Consider the following 19,759-nt stretch of genomic DNA (forward strand, 5'->3'; position numbering starts at 1 on the left):
TAGCGCTGGGTTCCGTCAGACGCAGGTCCGCTCCTCAACCCGCGTCGACACATAACAGTAGTTCCCTGCCATTCCATAATGGACCCAGCGGCAGAGGCGGTTCCTTTCGCCGAAAGAATACAAGAACACTTGGAGAAAATATGGGAGCAATTACAGCATCTCGCAAACCAAATTAAACAAACAGACGCCCGTGTTACGGAGCTTGCAGCGCAAGCCGTTCCGCTTCCTGCTGCTCCAGCTGCGGCACCATCGATACCGGTGCAGATAACTCCGTCACCCAGAGATTCGGCGTCCGAACCGATTATTTGTCATCCGGAGCCTTATGCGGGAGACGTTGAAGCTTGTGTTTCGTTTTTGATGCAAAGTTCTCTGGTTTTTGCTCAGCGACCGGCTTCCTTCTCTTCTGATGGGAGCCGTGTTTCATATGTGACAAATTTGCTCCGAGGTGACGCCTTAGCTTGGGTCACAGCGTTGTGGAGTAACAACTCGCCATTGTTAGGATCCTTTAAGGATTTCTCCCGGGAGTTCCGACTGGTTTTTGACCATCCGGTGAAAACGAATACCGTTGCCCAACGGTTGCTGAATCTCAGGCAGGGGAGGCGGAGTGCGGCGGAGTATTCCGTGGACTTCCGGATTTTTTTCTGCTCAGTCAGGTTGGAACGCCGCAGCTTTACGAGGAGTGTTTGTAGATGGGTTAAACGAGTCATTAAAAAACGAGCTGGCAGTCCGTGACGAGCCAAACAATTTAGATGAGCTAATATCGTTGGTGATTCATCTAGATGATCAGATGAAGGAGCGTGGATGCGAGAGAGGGCGGCCATCAGAACGTTTTTTTTTGTCTCGGGGTTTTCCCCGACACAGATCTGGGCCGCCTCTTCTTCGCCCCACTGAGGCTCCTCCGACGGGACCTCTGGCTCCTCTTGCAGACGAGCCCATGCAGCTCAGACGAGCTGAGGCCGCTGTATTGCCCCGACATATAAGCATCAAGAAAAATAATGGTGACGTATCTCCAGGTGTTCTGGGACAGGCAAAATAATACACACACAAAAAAAAAGAAAAAAAAAACTTGTATGGGCTAATGTTTTGTTTCTTTGAATAGGGGTTATACTTTGTTTGGGGAGTCAGAGGCGTGTCTGGTGGAGTGAACGATAGGCGGTTAGAAGCCCGTCTGGACTCACTTGATCGTTGTTTTTTTATGTGTATTTAGGTATTTTCTGTTTGGGTCTGGGGTCGTTTTGTTTTGTTGTTTTTTATTTCCCTACTTCCCTAACCCCAACCTCACTTGCCCCAAGACCGTTCGTCTTGTGGGTTGTGGGGTGGTGCAGGTTGGTCACGCTGAGCATTCTCAGAAGACCTCTGCACCTAGGGGGGGTTGTTAGGGGCGTTTTTCTTGGTTTGGTTAGGGCCCGGTTCCACTCCAGCCTCGGTGGGCCTTTGTACCGTTCGTCATTGGTGTTGCCGGGGTGTGGTGCAGCGGGAACATACCTCAGTTGGAGGGGTGGGCCGATCTGTTGCCGTTCGCCATTTCGGTAGTTCCACCCCTCCCGAGAGGCTGGGGTATGGTCGAGTTGGGGCACCGGACGTATTTCCGGTTTTCCGCTGCGCCTAGGGGTTGGGGCTGGGTTAGTTTTTCCTGTTCCCTTCCCCGGCTTGATGTTTTGTGCCGTTCGCCAAAATTGAGCCGCCGAGGGGCTCTGGGAGAAACCTGGGGTCTTTCGGGGTGCCGGGGAAGGTAACAGGGTTTACCGGTTGTTTTATTTGCCCCCGGGGTTGTTTAGGGTAGTCCTCCGGGGGTTGGACTTTGATTTTGTTTTGTTTCCTTCCGGGTTCCACCTCCAGGGTTGATGGGACGGTGCTCTGGGGGGGAATTGGTTTGTGGGGCTGACTAGCAAAGTGTGGCCGGGTCTGGGGTTCTGGGGTTGTGGGGAGGGTGCCTCCTGGGGTTTGATGGTACGGTCCTCTGGGGGGCGCGGTTTGCTCCATGTGTACCTGGGGACCTTTGTGGGATTCCGGTTCTGGCTATTCCTCCTGGAACCGGCGGTAAAGGCCTTCTGGGGGGTGTTGGGCTCTGCAAGTCGTTCTGGGGGGGTTGTTTGTTATTTTTCTTTTATGCATTTATGTTTGTATTGTGTTTGTGGGGCTGTGTTGGGTTTTTGCATTTGGGAGTTTTTCTTTTCTTCCCGGGGTTGGATGGGACGGTCCCCTGGGGAGGTTTTGGGTGGGTTTTATGTTTTTTCTTGTATGTTGGATTGTACTAGGGACTGTTTTGGGGGTTTTGTTGATGCCAGCCGGCCTTCCAGCTGCGGTGCCCTGTCCTGCTGTCTGTGGTGGACCTTGGGAGCGTTATGCTGTCTGCTTCCTGACGAGGACCGCGGAGGGAGGTGCTGTTCTCGGACCTGGTCTGTTCGGTCGCTGGGAGGCTTCCCGTTAAAGGGGGGGTACTGTTGTGTGTTGGGGGGGGTGTGGCTGGACATTTTGGTGTTCTTTTCTTTTCTTTGCTCTCCAGGTGGTATGAAAACTGATTTGTCTGTGGAGACGGTGCTGGCTGAAGAGTCCTTCACCCTCATCAACGTTATGTGCAGCACCTGTGGATGGTGCTCAAGTGCAACCTTAAAGACTTTCAGCTGAAGCAGATAATGAGATGGCGTTCTGCATTTACGCCATGTGTGATTCAAGCAGAATTGCCAGGAACTCGACCTTGTGATGTTCGTTTGTGAGACGCTGAGGACTGTGCCTGGGTTTGACACATCGTGCCTGTGAAGGAAGAAGGGTGAGGGACACATGCTGTCAGCACACATCAGAGGTGATTAATTGTTTGACTAATTGTTGATAGTAACTTGGTATTTTGTTACGCAGTAGATTTGAATTGTGATGAGAATTGTGCAGCTCGCTTCTCACTGCCGTGGCGTGCGGAGTGGTAATCCTCCACCTGTTGTGAGAAGCTGCTCATTTACATAAAGCTTAAATACAGACCTGAATGTGTTGCTGATAGTGTGTGCCTTTTGAAGGATATTGGTTGTAGCTGCTGACTTACCTCACCTCTTCTATCCTTCGCAGAGAGTCGGTTTGTTGTGTCCACCTGGGGGGTGTTTGGCGGTAAAGTGAGTCCAGAAGCGCCGGGCTTCGATCCTTTTAGGCGCTGGAGAGCGTGCCAGCCTTCACTCCACCAGACTGACGCATCTTTTGTTCATACACTTTGTTATACACCAGAGGGTGGAAAAAATAAATAGTTTTGTTATTGGAACCGCTTTCTGGTTATTTTAGCGCTGGGTTCCGTCAGACGCAGGTCCGCTCCTCAACCCGCGTTGACACATAACAAAACTCTGCTCTTTGCCACCTACAACACAAGCATTCAGTGAAAATGTAAAGCGGGCACATTTCAAAGCAAAGCCTTGGAGAAATTTAGAGTTGAGTGACCCTGAATGCTGAGAACTTTGGCTGTTAAAAGGAGATGACAAACAAAGCCCTCATTCTGTTGCTACACCTGAAGGTGTCAAATGCACTCCAGACTACATTTTGAACTTGATTTACTGTGGTTACAAGAGCAAGAACCCTTGCAGTTCTACGAGGTGCACGTACAGATCCTATGGGACACCTTGCACCATATTTTGTGTGTGCTACAGCATTGGAAGCACTCACCTGTAAATTCTTCCATTAGATACTAATGAGATGTGTTTGGTTTTAGAACACATACAGTACTTGATATGTGGATTTGTTTTCAAACCTATTCAAATGAAAATGTTGTATTGGGAATGGAAGGGTTAAAAATTTATCACTGATCCTGTAAGGCAGCAGTTCTTGTTTTAATGTCTCACTTGCTCAGATAGTATCCTTAATTTTATTTCAGTTTGCCATTACACTTAAGTATACTCAGATATGATACGGCACTTGTTAATGATCTGGAATGGGTTAATATGGAAAAAAAAAATCACAAAAATCAGAACAGTCACTCGTCAGGGACACAAAGCTAGGTTCAAGTCCAGTAAAGCCGCACACACAGAGCTCTGATTGTGAATAATGACGGTGCAAAGATGTGAGGGCTGACCTCTGACCTGATCAACAGTCATCTTTTCAGATCCTGGTCTCACCTCTGATCTTTGATCTGGATCTCCTGGTCCCCACACAGACCGGTTTTCTGGGGTCCCTCCTCTGTGTCCTCACACTGATCCATAGCAGAGTCCACACCTTCACACAAACACAACATGCTGTCACACAGGATTTCCCAACATTCCACTGTGTCACATGATAAAACTCATCACTGCTGCATCTCAGCTGCAGATTGGTTTTGTTTAGTTTTTGTTATTACAGTGTAATTATGTATAAAATTTGTTGTGGTTGCGTCATTCATGGTACATCCAGGACATTTCAGGGGAAAATGCAGAAACATTTTTTTTTTTTTTTTTTAACTCAGTGGTTTGGAAATATACAACAATGAGGTAATTGGTGTCATAACTGCACCTCCTGGAAGATTTTTTGTTGTGTGGGCCGCTGAAGAGGAGGTACTGCTGGCCCACCACCACCAGAGGGCGCCCTGCCTGGAGTGCGGGCTCCAGACATCGGAGGGCGCTGCCGCCTCACAGGAGCAGCCAGGGTGACAGCTGTCACCCATCACCTGTGACAGCTGATATCAATCACCAGGGAGGTATATCAGCAGGACGGCATCTCCACCTCATTGCCGAGATATCGCTCTACTAAGGAGGTAACGAACTCAGCCAGTTGTGTTATTCAGAGAAGTAATACTTTGTTGCTTGTGCTTAGGTCAGCTGAAGACCGTATTGGACGTGGTTGGATAAGTACTCACATTCCAATCCTACAGTGCTGTTTTTGAGTAGAGGTGGAGGTGGTGTTTCCACCCTGTGTTTTGCTGGGTGCGGCTGCACCCACACCTGACTGTTTCTGTTCCTCGCCAGCAGTACCGGATCCGACAAGCGGAGGCAGTGGCCACCTGGGAGTTCGGGACTTGGCGGCTCCAGTATTCCCGGGGTTCGGTGGCAGAGGAAATCGGGTGGTTCCGGTTCGACTCGGACAGACGTCTCCTATCGTCGAGCCTGCCCACACGACACCATTGGAATTCGGCTTACTGCTATAATTGTAATCCGTTGTTTGTTGTGCGTGTTCACAACAGTAAAGCTTTGTGATTTGACTTCCTCCATTGTCCGTTCATTTGCGCCCCCTGTTGTGGGTCCGTGTACCTACACTTTCACAACATTTTTGGGCAGGTGTGGGTGGTACACCGGTACCAGAGTTATCAACGCTGTGATAGTGCATCACGATAAGGATTACATCAACACGATGGGAAATCTGAATCATGCAGATTCCCACCAGGTGAGAATTGTTAAAAATAACAGATAAAATAATGACTGATATCTCAAATATCCATGAATTTGGAGTTCAGTGATTACAGTGTGACTGTGATCAGCACTGCAGAGCTGAGGCTGATGATCACAGCCGGACACGGAGGTGGTCTGTGCACACAGCAATCATGTTTATTTTTCCATATGCGGAGCACCACATGAATCAAAACACTTGATCCTGCATGATCCTCACTGTGCAGGATCACACTGACTTTATTCAAAGAAGGAAAGACTTTTAATAACTTTATTATGTTGTTCACAGATGTAGTCTGCCATGCTTAAAGGTTCTGAATGCCTCCAGGACCCTGAGACGAGCAAGGAAGATTGTGGTCAATCCCTCCCACCCAGGACACAAACTTTTAGTCACCCTGCTCTCTGGAAGACGGCTGAGGTCCATCAGCACCAAAACCTCAACACACAAAACAGCTTCTTTCCTTCCACAGCTGGACTCATAAATAATGTCAAAGTCCCCGACTTAATCTGCCTCCGTCCCTCAGGACCATAAAGTACAGACTGGAAGGTTCTGTACATCTGTCCACCACTCACCTGTTTTTGCCTATTTGACTCTTTCACTTCTTACAGAAGTGCTTTTTCTTTCCTTTTCTTATTGTTTATGCACAAATATCATCAGATCAAATTCCTTGTATGTGCAAACTTACTTTGCAATAAATTTTATTCTGATTCTGATGTAAATTGCTCAATATATCAGACAGATATTCTTTATCAAAACAGTCCAATAAGTGTTTAGTCATTAAAAGAGATTAAAAAAAAAAAATGAGAAGATTGTTTATTCACATTTTTTCTCTTAAATCCTGTAACCTAAAGTGAGGAACAGATTTAAAAACCTGATGTCCCTGACAAACATAAAATCAGTAAGAAACAACATCCAACAGGCACAAGAACAGCAACAGAGCAACAACGCTGTTTACATTTGTAACAGGAGACGCACACGTCAGTAGCTGCTCAGCAAGTTAATCCTGTTAAACTAAACACCTTCACGTCCACAACATGATCACTGCCCCCAAACCCACAGCAATTCTGACTTTCACTTTGACTTCTATGTCACTGCAGACAGTATGAACCAACGATATTTCATGTTTTGAGTGAACAACTTTAATATACATCCATTCCTGTATTTAAGGCCTATAACACATTCCAAACAGTTGGAACAGGGGCTCTATAAGGATAATAATGATGCACCAAAAAAAAAAAAAAAAAAAAAACACAGAGAAAAAGTTTGAGAAATGCCAGTGGTGCACCTTTTGCACATCATGAAGATCATCATGAAAGTAGCTGGGACACATGTAGACTTGGACAAGTAGCAACACAGCACAAGCAACAGGTGAAGGCAGCAGGATGGGGAAAGACATCATAAGCATCAGTGGAACACTTTGGACCAAGTGAACGGGAAGTACAACTTGCAGCTGGAGAAACCTTTATTTAAATATTTTATATCTTAAATATTTATTTAATGAACCTTTATTTACTCTCAAAGAGACAACGGCAGCCACAGAGAAGAAGTGACTGATGTCAGAAAGAGCAGCAGGAGCTTGAATAAAATGAACCTCAATAAACAAGAGAGGAACTCAAGCAAGATACTTTTCCAAGCACATGAAGTGAATATTTACACATCCAAAGAAGATGCAGGTGAACACGTCAAAAATTAATTCTACACAACACAATCCTGTGGTCTGAGGTTAAAACTGGGATTATGAAAGAGGAGATACTGTGTGGGATTACTGAATGACAATGGAGAAAATCTTTGCAAGATGGTGAAATGAATGAGGTCATAATAACAGGAACACTGATCCCAAAAAAAGACAGAAAGGAAGGTGAAGAACCAGACAGATGTTCAAAATGGAAAACTGTTCAGAAATTCAGTGAAAGGCACAATAGTCCACAGATCCACAGACATCATCAGGGATCACTATCTTGTATGTACAATGATCAAGCTGAGACTGAGGAAGCTGCCAAAGAAAAAGAAAAATGAGAGTCTGTTAGGTTCCAGGGGAGGTGATGATCTAGTGGTTAAGGTGTTGAGCTTGAGTCCAGAAGATCATGGGTTCAAATCCCCGCCTGATTGGAAAATCACTAAGGGCCCTTGGACAAGGCCTTTAATCCCATATTGCTCCCAGTGTGTGGTGAGCACCTTGTATGGCAGCACCCTGACATCGGGGTAATGTGAGGCATAATTGTAAAGCACTTTGAGCGTCTGATGCAGATGGAAAAGTGCTATATAAATGCAGTCCATTTACCATTTATTATTTTCTGCTTGTTGTCTCTGTCAGCTGTCATGTCTGTGATTGTGTGTGCATGGGCTGGATGTTTGTGCTCTGTCATTTGAGTGTATGTGGGATGGAGTCTTGTGATTGTGTGGCTTGTGCGTTCCTGCTTGTCACCGTGGTCCATTCTGCTCGGGTCTGCTGCATGTGTACCCTTGCCCTTATTGGTCCTCCATCGTCTGACAGGATTCTCTTCTGGTCTAGTCACTCTCCCCAGTATTCAGGTCTCTTTATTGTGTTCTATTGTCTTTTGGTGTTTTGTGATCATTTCTATGGAGTGCATTTTTACTCTATTTTTACATTCTTTTCTCTACCGCTTTTAGTTATGTAGAAATGTTTTCTTGCTTGGTATCTTCAATGGAAAAAAAAGTGTTGTGACACAGAATGGCAAGATTACCATGTGGTAAATCCTTTAGCATCCCAACATTTTTTGGAATGTGTTGTAAGCATGAAATGCAGGAATGGATGGACACAAAGAAATGAAGCTGACCAGGAAAACATAATAATAATATCTTGAAATACTTTGAGTTGATAGTCTGCAGTGAAATAACAGCAAATGTAAGAGTCACTTTGTTTTAACTTACTTTTCTCTGACTGTACTAACTTTCTGACTTGGGTTGTAATTTTGTTCATTAAACAGTATAATGCCGGAGAAAACTGTAACGACATATAAGAAATTCTTCATAACAGAAAACATTAGCTTTTTCTAAAACCAAACATTTCATGTAAATCCTCAAAAATTATACATATTTCTTTACCATGTGACCAACAGTCAAAACAGAACATTTGCAATATATATAACTGTGATTGGTGAGAAGTTTTCTTGTGTTATGTCGGGCTGAACACAGCCAATGTAAAAACTGTCGTCTTACTTCACTCTGTGGACACGCCCACTGTATGAGAGACCTAAAACCAACAGCTGCCTCCTCAGACAGGAAAAGCTTCAGATGAAGATTTAAAAATATCAGTTTTAAACCTGCTAACCACCACACTTCATTCTACAACATCTCGCTGGAACAAATGGAGGGAGACCAGACGAGTGTTCTGATTGGAGAGCAGTGAAACCTGTATGAAAATATCCATCTACATGTCTGATTTCCTGAACAAACACCATCACTGCCTGATTCATTCAGTTAATAACAACCTGTGATCTGCTGGTTGAACCTCTTCCACCATCACACTCATATCCACAGGAACAATTCAAAATACCACCACGATCAGAGGAAACAAACTACAAATATACACTTTATGACATCTGAAAGTAAAAGAAAATATTTACCTGATTATCAGTGGACAACAGAAGAGACAAAAACACAGACAACAGTCCAAAAGAGAATTAAGCAAAAGAACCTCTCAGGTAAACCTCCACCTCAAACCCAGGAACCAAAGTGAGACACAGAGAGAAAGATTTACAGTAAAAAACATGACGTCCCTGACAAACCTGTCAAACCAGGTGGAGACAAAGGTCAACAATCAGACACACACACACACACACACACACACACACAAGAACCACAGCCTTTAAATTCCAGGACGTGATCAAAACACAATGTGCAAATTCCATTTGCAGTTTGCTCCACAACATCACAGTCTGAACAGTCTGTTTCCATGTGTGAGTGTTTGTGGAAATAAAGCCTGATGGTGTGTGTGGTTTTCTTTCAGGACCTGGGAGAGGATCCTCAGGATGTTGTCAGACTCTGAGGTCTGTGCCGGTCTGAGCTGGATGAACCGATCCGAAATGAGAAGATCTCCAAGTTTTTGACTGCTCACGAGCACCACCAGACATTCCAGCAACGCTGAGAAAAGCTGAAAAAGCTGAAAAGTGATTTCAGAATCATCAAGGACCACAATGGCCAGAGTGTGTCAGACCGTAAGGGCTGGAAATGGTTCAACCACAGGATCGCCATTTACAGAAATGAAGGAATGAATGTACACAAAGAAATTAAGTTGACCAGAAAAAAACAAAAAAAAATTCTGTGATTTAATGAAATCACAGTAAATGTAAGAATCACTTTGTTTTAATTTGCATTTCTCTGACTGTACCAACTTCTTCTGAATTTGGGTTCTAATTTTATTCATTAAAAAGTACAGTGTCAGAGCAAACTGTAACGACATAAGAAATTTTTTTTCAAACAGAAAACATTAACGTTTTCTAAAACCAAACATTTCACGTAAATACTTGGAAATTAAACATATTTATTTACCATGTGAACAACGAAGTAAAGTATGATGATGTTGAAGTATGATGATGGTGATGATGAACAGCTGCCTCCTCAAAAACAGGAAGAGCATCAGTGGAAGATTTAAAAATATCAGTTTTAAACCTGCTCAGACTCACCAACACCTCACTGGAAGAAGTGCAGGGAGACCAGACAAGTTCATCCAGTTTTCCAGGACGTGATCAGAACACATTGTGTAAATTCCTTTTCAGCTTCACTGTCAAAGTGTGCAGTTTGTTACACAACATCACAGTCTGAACAGTCTGTTTCCATGTGTGAGTGTGTTTGTGGAAATAAAGCCTGACGGTGTGTGTGTGGTTTTCCTTCAGGATCTGGGAGAGGATCCTCAGGATGCTGCCAGACTCTGAGGTCTGTGCCCGTCTGCTGCCAACGTGCTGCTCCACAGCACACAGTGAAGGCTATCTAACACAACATCAATCCCGCTTGTGCGTATACTTTCATGAATTTTAAAGCTGGTGTGAGCACGTCATGATGACACTCATGTGATCATCACCTGGTGTGAATGAGAACTCCTCCCTTTAAGGCGGAGCTTCCAGAGCACCAGCACACTGATTCTGAGTCTGATGCTCTGTTCCGTGTTCTCATATGTACCACTTTTTTTCTACTCAGTGTATGTGGAGGTCAAAGGTCATTTTAAAGGCCATTTCTGTTTTTGACTTTGTTGTTAAGAGTCAAAGACACAGTGTTATTTTTGTGGATATTTTTAACACTCAAATATGCTGCAGCTATCTTCTGCAGCTTTTAGGGTCGAGAATCTTCACAGATAAAGGGGAGAAGACCACACAGTTCTGAAAGAATCATTTCTCTCAGGTAGCACAGTTAGAGAGATGGGACACGCCCACTGAGACTGTCTGCACTCTTTAAGACACCCCCAAACATTCTGTGGCAGACAGATGGGCAGTCTTTTCCTCTCTGACAGGAGAGACTATTTTTATTTATTTTATTTCATTTATATAGTACCATAGTCCCTGACTGTCTCTCACTTACTCTCACACACGGGTGTTTCAGAGCTGTGAAACACTAACAAATACTGTAGTAAAGTCAGGAAGCATATTAATTTTTTTTTATGATTGCTTAATCATGATTTTGAAAATAGGGCTCGAAATTTCAAAACACTACACACAATTAGCACAACCACCCCCACAATATGCAGAACACCTCAGATCCTGTGCAAAATGAAACACTCTTGTAAAAACTATATATCCATTTATATAAACCATATCATGTTACCATATGAAACACATTTCATAAGGCTCAATTCTGTTTGAACCAGTTACACACTGCTGTTTAACTTAAAACACCTTGAGCAATTCTACCTCTCAGTGATTAGATTACTGTCAGCAAAGTACACAGATAAAGTACAAATGTACACTGTTATGTGTCGGACGCAGTCAGAGAACCGACCAGCGTTTGACAGTAGGACCCAGCATAAAGGAAACAGAGCACGGTTCAAAGGATAACAGAATTTAATGACATAACAGTGAGTGCTTAATTAATAACAAATAAGTGCGCGGTCTGGCGAGGTGGAAGAACGGTGCGCTCCCAGCAGCACAAACGGTCCGGAGCCAGAACAGTTCGGACCCAAGGACCCCGCCGACACCCCCCAGGTAGCCGCGACCAACCGAGTCTGTGAAAGAAGAAACCATCATGTGAGTCCACCACTCCACACACAGAGAGACCACTCAAAGGTGTACATAAACTGCAAACACTTCCTGGCTTAATCACCAATCAGCTTCCCACCCTGCAGGCATGGAACACCCAGTTCAATTCTCCACTGCAGTGGAAGCTGATTAAATGACTAACATAACAGCTCAATATAATAAGGTGTGAGGGACACCACATCTACTGACTGTACTCATGTTAGTCACAAAACCTAAAGTACCTCAGGAAGTGTGCTGACGAGCGTGAGACCTCACCCCCTCCTCTTTCACAGACCATGGCATCAAACCTGGTACGGTCTCTGCGTCCATGATGATGAGATGGTTCTCTAAACGTCGATCTCACCCGTCTGGTCACAAGGTCGAGTCTCTGGCAAATACACACTGTGTACTCCAGACTTAAATGCAACCATGCCCCAATCCATATAGATGCACCACAGCTGTGAGTCCTGACGAGCTGCACATGACCAGCCTCAGGTGATCAGGGTGAGGTCCTAATAACTCAGCCACACATCAGCCACTCAGTCCTGAACGCATGCCACCTGGAAGGAAAAACAGAAGACAGAAACAAAAGCCAGCCAGGCACCCCAGCCACACAACAGTACACAACATGGTCAATTCACCAAACACTATTGAAGACTATTGAAAATATGATTTATTTCTCTTCATATAACCAAAATGAGTCAACATAGACAATCACAAGGAAACATGTAACACTGTAAGACCAGAAAATAGACAAGTACAAATACTGTACTACCAGTACAGGTTAAAAAATGTAAAGTAAAAGAAGAAAACAAGAAGTATGAATTAAAATAAATTAAATATGACACATCTCTTCGCCTGCTGGATCTGACCAGAGAATTTCATCAACATCGCAGGCAACGTTCTCATTGGCAAGACAACGTGGGAAGAACAGTCTTGAATGATGGATCCGTCCTTGCACAGTTGCGGGTTCGATTTGGTCATAAGCCTCTTCCATTGTTGTGTGGGCCGCTGAAGAGGAGGTACTGCTGGCCCACCACCACCAGAGGGCGCCCTGCCTGGAGTGCGGGCTCCAGGCACCAGAGGGCGCTGCCGCCGACGAGGGCTGCCAGGGTGACAGCTGTCACCCATTACTGGACACAGCTGACTGCACTCAGGACGGAGGTATATCAGCAGGACAGCGTCTCCACCTCAGTGCCGAGATATCGCCTTGAGATTAAGGTAACCTTCTCTGCAAGCTCATATTGAAGACTCTGATAAACCTTGGTAAACCTTTTCAGGACAGCTGACTACAGAAAGCTACTTGCTTGGATAAGTACTCACCTTTCCTGCTTCATTGTAACAAGAGGTGGAGGCGGCTTCTCCCCTCTCCGTCTACTGGGTGCTGTCGCATCCATACCTGTGTGTTTGTGCTCTTTCCCGCCAGCAGTACCGGATCCGACGAGCGGAGGCAGTGGCCACCTGGGAATTCGGGACTTGGCGGTTCCAGTACTTCTGGGGTTCGGTGGCAGAGGAAATCTGGGTGGTTCCGGTTCGACTAGGACGGACGCCTCCTACCTTCGAGCCTGCCCACACGACACCAGCAGATTTCGGCTTCAAACTCCAAATTATTAATTGTTGTATTGGTTGTGCTCTTTTCACAACAGTAAAACTTGTTATTCACCTTTCTCCATTGTCCGTTCATTGCGCCCCCTGTTGTGGGTCCGTGTACCTACACTTTCACAACAGGATATCTCGGCCAGCGTCATGGATCCCGAGGGGCGTCAACCGGCTGTTGAACGGCCAATGGAAGAACAGGGCGCAGCGGCGGCTTCGGGAGGGGTAGTCGGTGAGTTGCAGCGGATCCTCACCGCTTTCACCACTCGGATCGATTTCATGACCGAGCAGCACGTTCTCCTAAACCGCAGGGTGGAGGCTCTCGCCGCACAAGTGGAAGCGCGCCCTCCGGGCGCCGCTGCGGCTCTCCCTCCCGAGGACCCTGCGTGTGAGAGTGACGTTCCACTGGTCGTTCAACGGTCCCTTCCTCCGTCCCCAGAAGCTTACATAAGCCCTCCAGAACCGTACGGAGGCTGTGTGGAGACGTGCGCGGATTTTTTGATGCAATGTTCGCTCGTCTTCGCACAGCGTCCCGTGATGTACGCGACTGACGCTAGCAAAGTAGCTTATGTCATAAACCTGCTTCGCGGGGAGGCACGCGCTTGGGCTACAGCGCTCTGGGAGCAGAACTCACGGCTCCTTCATTCATACGATGGGTTTGTACGGGAGCTCAGAACGGTGTTCGATCATCCCAACAGAGGCGAGTCCGCTTCAACCGCACTACTGTCCATACGACAGGGGCGTCGGAGCGCAGCTGCCTATGCAGTCGCCTTCCGCATCGCGGCGGCGAGATCCGGCTGGAATAGCACTGCCCTCCGCGCTGCCTTTGTAAACGGACTGTCTCTGGTCCTAAAAGAGCACCTGGTGGCTAAGGACGAACCGCGGGATTTAGATGGGCTCATCGATCTAGTTATACGACTCGACAACCGGGTAGAAGAACGCCGTCGGGAACGAGGCGAAGGGCGTGGCCAGGCACGCGTCGTCCCTCTCCCTTCCGGGTCCGATCGAGCTCCGCCCTCCCCACGCTCCTCTGTTCCTGCGCTCCGTGGGGTCACAGCTCCCCCTACTGACGAAGCTAGGGACACGAGTAGGGCAACATTTAGGGCACCAGATGCACAAAGGAGATGGACCCACGGAGCGTGTCTTGTTTGTGGTTCAATAGAGCACCATGTGAGAGACTGCCCCGAGCGGTCAAACGCCAAACGCCCGCCCTTAGAGACTGGGCCAGGGGTGGGCCAAAACATTCACGTGAGACATACCCACATTGCTACACGACTCCCAGTCACGATCCTGTTTGAGGATTCAACCCTGAAGGCCCCAGCACTGGTGGACACGGGCTCTGAGGGGAATCTGCTAGACAGTAGATGGGCCAGGGAGATAGGGCTCCCTCTGGTGGCTCTTACCTCGCCTGTGCAGGTTCGAGCACTAGATGGCTCCCTACTCCCACCAATCACACACAAGACACCTCCAGTAACTCTGGTGGTGTCAGGCAACCACCGGGAGGTGATCGAGTTCTTCGTGACTCAGGCCACCTCCCGTGTGGTTTTAGGATTTCCATGGATGCTTAAGCACAATCCCCGGATTGATTGGCCGTCCGGGGTGGTGGTTCAGTGGAGCGAAACCTGCCATCGGGAGTGTCTCGGTTCCTCGGTTCCGCCCGGCTCCCAAGCTAAGGAGGAGGTCCGAGTCCCGCCCAATCTGAAGGCGGTGCCAGCGGAGTACCATGACCTTGCGGACGTGTTCAGCAAGGATCTGGCTCTCACGCTTCCTCCCCACCGCCCGTACGATTGTGCCATTGATTTGGTTCCAGGCAGTGAGTTCCCGTCCAGTAGGCTGTACAACCTCTCACGGCCGGAACGCGAATCAATGGAGACCTACATCCGGGACTCATTAGCCGCCGGGTTGATCCGGAATTCCACCTCACCGATGGGCGCTGGTTTCTTTTTTGTGGGTAAAAAAGATGGCGGACTTCGTCCATGCATTGATTACAGGGGGTTGAATGAGATCACGGTTCGCAACCGATACCCGTTGCCCTTGTTGGATTCAGTGTTCACCCCCTTGCATGGAGCCAGAATCTTCACCAAGCTGGATCTTAGGAACGCGTACCATTTGGTTCGGATTCGGAAGGGAGACGAATGGAAGACGGCATTTAACACCCCCTTAGGTCATTTTGAGTACCTGGTCATGCCGTTCGGTCTCACTAATGCTCCCGCGACCTTCCAAGCGTTGGTAAACGATGTCTTGCGGGACTTCCTGCACCGGTTCGTCTTCGTATATCTAGACGATATACTCATCTTTTCTCCGGATCCTGAGACCCATGTCAAGCATGTACGTCAGGTCCTACAGCGGTTGTTGGAGAACCGTCTGTTTGTGAAGGGCGAGAAGTGTGAGTTCCACCGCACTTCTTTGTCCTTCCTGGGGTTATCATCTCCTCTAACTCCGTCGCCCCGGACCCGGCCAAGGTTGCGGCGGTGAGAGACTGGCCCCAACCCACAAGCCGTAGGAAGCTGCAACAGTTCCTCGGCTTTGCTAATTTCTACAGGAGGTTCATCAAGGGCTACAGTCAGGTAGTTAGCCCCCTGACAGCCCTGACCTCTCCAAAAGTTCCCTTCACCTGGTCGGACCGGTGCGAGGCCGCGTTCAAGGAGTTGAAACGGCGCTTCTCGTCTGCACCAGTTCTGGTGCAGCCCGATCCTAGCCGCCAGTTAGTGGTTGAAGTGGATGCCTCGGACTCAGGGATAGGAGCGGTGCTCTCCCAGAGCGGGAAGACCGATAAGGTCCTTCACCCGTGTGCCTATTTTTCCCGCAGGTTGACCCCCGCTGAACGGAACTATGACGTCGGCAATCGGGAACTCCTTGCTGTGAAAGAGGCCCTCGAAGAGTGGAGACATCTGTTGGAGGGAACAGCCGTGCCATTCACGGTTTTCACTGACCATCGGAACCTGGAGTACATCAGGACCGCTAAGCGTCTGAACCCCAGGCAAGCCCGCTGGTCACTGTTCTTTGGCCGTTTTGACTTCCGGATTACCTACCGCCCCGGGACCAAGAACCAGAGATCGGATGCATTGTCCCGGGTGCACGAAGATGAGGTCAAAACGGAACCGTCGGATCCCCCGGATCCCATCATCCCGGAGTCCGCTATCGTGGCCGCCCTCACCTGGGACGTGGAGAAGACCGTCCGGGAGGCCCTGACCCGTGTCCCGGACCCCGGAAACGGACCAAAGAACAAACTATACGTCCCACCAGAGGCCAGGGCCGCAGTCCTAGACTTCTGTCACGGTTCTAAGCTCTCCTGTCACCCGGGGGTGCGAAGGACCGTGACAGTCGTCCGGCAACGCTTCTGGTGGGCATCCCTGGAGGCCGATGTCCGGGATTACGTCCAGGCCTGTACCACCTGCGCCAGGGGCAAGGCCAACCACCAGAAGACCTCAGGGCAGCTACAGCCACTGCCCGTGCCTCATCGCCCCTGGTCCCACATCGGCCTGGACTTCGTCACGGGTCTCCCGCCGTCCCAGGGAAACACCGTCGTCTTCACGATAGTGGACCGTTTCTCCAAGGCGGCCCACTTCGTGGCCCTCCCGAAGCTTCCAACGGCCCAGGAGACAGCGGACCTCCTGGTCCACCACGTCGTCCGTCTGCATGGTATACCATCAGACATCGTCTCCGATCGCGGTCCCCAGTTCACCTCACACGTCTGGAGGAGCTTCTGCCGGGAACTGGGGGCCACGGTCAGCCTCTCGTCTGGGTATCATCCCCAGACCAACGGGCAAGCAGAGCGGGCGAACCAGGACTTGGAGCAGACACTACGCTGTGTGACAGCCGCGCACCCGACGGCCTGGAGTACCCACCTGGCCTGGATCGAGTACGCTCACAACAGCCAAGTGTCATCAGCCACCGGCCTCTCCCCGTTTGAGGTGTGCTTGGGGTATCAGCCCCCCTTGTTTCCGGTGGTCGAGGGAGAGGTCGGTGTGCCCCGGTCCAGGCCCACCTACGGAGGTGCCGTCGGGTGTGGCGTGCCGCCCGCTCTGCCTTGTTGAAGGCCCGGACGAGAGCGAAGACACATGCAGACCGGCGGCGGGCCCCGGCTCCCACGTATCGTCCTGGGCAGGAGGTATGGTTGTCCACCAAGGACATTCCCCTTCAAGTGGACTCCCCCAAGCTCCAAGACCGATACATCGGCCCCTTCAAGGTCCTCAAAATCATCAATCCCGCCTCAGTGAGGCTTCAGTTGCCGGCCTCGCTGCGGATTCACCCGGTATTCCACGTCTCCCGGATAAAGCCCCATCACACCTCACCCCTCTGCACCCCGGGTCCGGCACCACCTCCTGCCCGGATCATCGACGGGGAACCGGCTTGGACCGTGCGTCGGCTCCTCGATGTCCGTCGAATGGGTCGGGGTCTTCAGTACCTGGTGGACTGGGAGGGGTACGGCCCCGAAGAACGCTCCTGGGTGAAGAGGAGCTTCATCCTGGACCCGGCCCTCCTGGCCGACTTCTACCGTCGCCATCCGGACAAGCCCGGTCGTGCGCCAGGAGGCGCCCGTTGAGGGGGGGGGTCCTGTTGTGTGGGCCGCTGAAGAGGAGGTACTGCTGGCCCACCACCACCAGAGGGCGCCCTGCCTGGAGTGCGGGCTCCAGGCACCAGAGGGCGCTGCCGCCGACGAGGGCTGCCAGGGTGACAGCTGTCACCCATTACTGGACACAGCTGACTGCACTCAGGACGGAGGTATATCAGCAGGACAGCGTCTCCACCTCAGTGCCGAGATATCGCCTTGAGATTAAGGTAACCTTCTCTGCAAGCTCATATTGAAGACTCTGATAAACCTTGGTAAACCTTTTCAGGACAGCTGACTACAGAAAGCTACTTGCTTGGATAAGTACTCACCTTTCCTGCTTCATTGTAACAAGAGGTGGAGGCGGCTTCTCCCCTCTCCGTCTACTGGGTGCTGTCGCATCCATACCTGTGTGTTTGTGCTCTTTCCCGCCAGCAGTACCGGATCCGACGAGCGGAGGCAGTGGCCACCTGGGAATTCGGGACTTGGCGGTTCCAGTACTTCTGGGGTTCGGTGGCAGAGGAAATCTGGGTGGTTCCGGTTCGACTAGGACGGACGCCTCCTACCTTCGAGCCTGCCCACACGACACCAGCAGATTTCGGCTTCAAACTCCAAATTATTAATTGTTGTATTGGTTGTGCTCTTTTCACAACAGTAAAACTTGTTATTCACCTTTCTCCATTGTCCGTTCATTGCGCCCCCTGTTGTGGGTCCGTGTACCTACACTTTCACAACATCCATGGCATGAATGAGGGGCACCTGAGCCTAACATCATAAACCATCCACTGCCGTGTCGAGAAAAAACTCTTCGATGGGGTTTAGAAATGGAGACTATGGTGGAAGCTACAGCACTGTAAACTGTGGATGGTGCCGAAGCCAGTTCTGCACCAGAGCAGAGCCGCGGAATGACACATTGTCCCAGATGTGTTGCATCTGTTGCATTGAGTTAATTACGGTGACGAGGTTGTGCAATCGGTCCAAAAATGTGAGAATTGTATTTGTATATTGGCATAATGGTGAAGGACCCCATTCTGTAAAATGGCAGCACAAAGGGTCATGTTACCCTCCACGTTGCCCTGGGACATTAATTATTGCCCTGTGGCCAGTGATATTTCTGTCTCTTCTTCGTGCTTTACTGAGGTTGAACCCTGCCTCAGCTATGTATGGATTCATGCTCTGAAATACAATGAAAGACAAGATTGTGTAGTTCAGCATAGGTCTAGTATACAGTAAATTTACATGCACAAATGGTTATATGTGCAGTCTGTAACATTACAATGCTAAAGTGAACAATACATGCCTCCACATACTGCAGCTATTTGGTCGTCTCTGTTTCACCTGATCTTTGTCAGGATGCATGCTCGTGTTGTCAGAGAGCCCTGATGGACATTTTTGAAAATAGCACTGTTACCAGTAATGTTGGCTTGAAGTTCTCTGAGCCTGATGACATTAGTGGTCAAAACCATGTTTATGATCTCTCTCTCTCTCTCTCTTGTTCTGGTGTGAATATGGCTCCCCTTCCTCTTTATCATTCTTGGCCCTCAAACCTCTATAGAAAAAAAAATACATGTAAGCTACTGTAAAATGACACAGGAAGGGCTATCAAAAGTGCTGATATGGTGCATATAACACAGTAAGCAGCTGAGTACTGTAATTGTTGACTTTTTTTTTTTACCCGTTTTCTTGTCTAAATGTGCTTATGACAGATGTCACTGTAAATCTGCTAAGATTTGCCTGAACTCTTAGTCCAGCCTCCCTCAGCGTCAATCCATGGTTGATGATGTGATCAGCTAGTGTTGCATGAATTTCATTTGACAAATTTGGTCCGCTTCTTCTTTGAGGATATTCTCCTCCTGTTTCAGGTCTTCCTCTTCCTTGACCTCCTGCTCATCCTCCATGGATTCCCCCCTCATCCTCACTCTTCTTCCTCTGACTTCTTCTGTTTTGGTTTAAAGCAGGTGACATCACCTGCTGCATTTTTGTAGTGCTCAAACCTGATTTGTGTGTCTACAATAAAACAATCAGGTGTTTGCACACCTGATGTGTGTGTTTAATCATCTGGCTCATGGGTGTGGTGATTTGTCAGTCAGTGCTT

At 48.5% G+C, this 19,759-nt stretch overlaps 2 protein-coding genes across 8 annotated transcripts in view; one reads left to right on the top strand and one right to left on the bottom strand.

Moving 5' to 3' along the window:
- Window positions 1–9,045, bottom strand: part of LOC117503796 (NACHT, LRR and PYD domains-containing protein 3-like) — a 76,685-nt gene extending 67,640 nt beyond the window's left edge. For 2 of the 4 annotated variants that reach the window (XM_034163055.1, XM_034163053.1), the window contains exons 1-2: window positions 8,916–9,043; window positions 4,089–4,185 (exon numbers count right to left, since the gene is read on the bottom strand). In XM_034163055.1, the coding sequence (XP_034018946.1) occupies window positions 4,089–4,171 (83 nt within the window). In that variant the 5' untranslated portion in view covers window positions 4,172–4,185; window positions 8,916–9,043. Of the gene's footprint in view, window positions 1–4,088; window positions 4,186–8,915 lie in introns of all 4 variants that reach the window. The other 2 variants (XM_034163054.1, XM_034163056.1) reach the window with 2 other exon arrangements.
- LOC117503794 (NACHT, LRR and PYD domains-containing protein 3-like) overlaps window positions 1–19,759 on the top strand; it is a 354,710-nt gene that overhangs the window by 246,310 nt on the left and 88,641 nt on the right. The window lies entirely within an intron of this gene.

The sequence above is a fragment of the Thalassophryne amazonica genome, chromosome 22 (genome assembly GCF_902500255.1).
Source record: "Thalassophryne amazonica chromosome 22, fThaAma1.1, whole genome shotgun sequence".
Lineage (NCBI taxonomy): Eukaryota > Metazoa > Chordata > Actinopteri > Batrachoidiformes > Batrachoididae > Thalassophryne > Thalassophryne amazonica.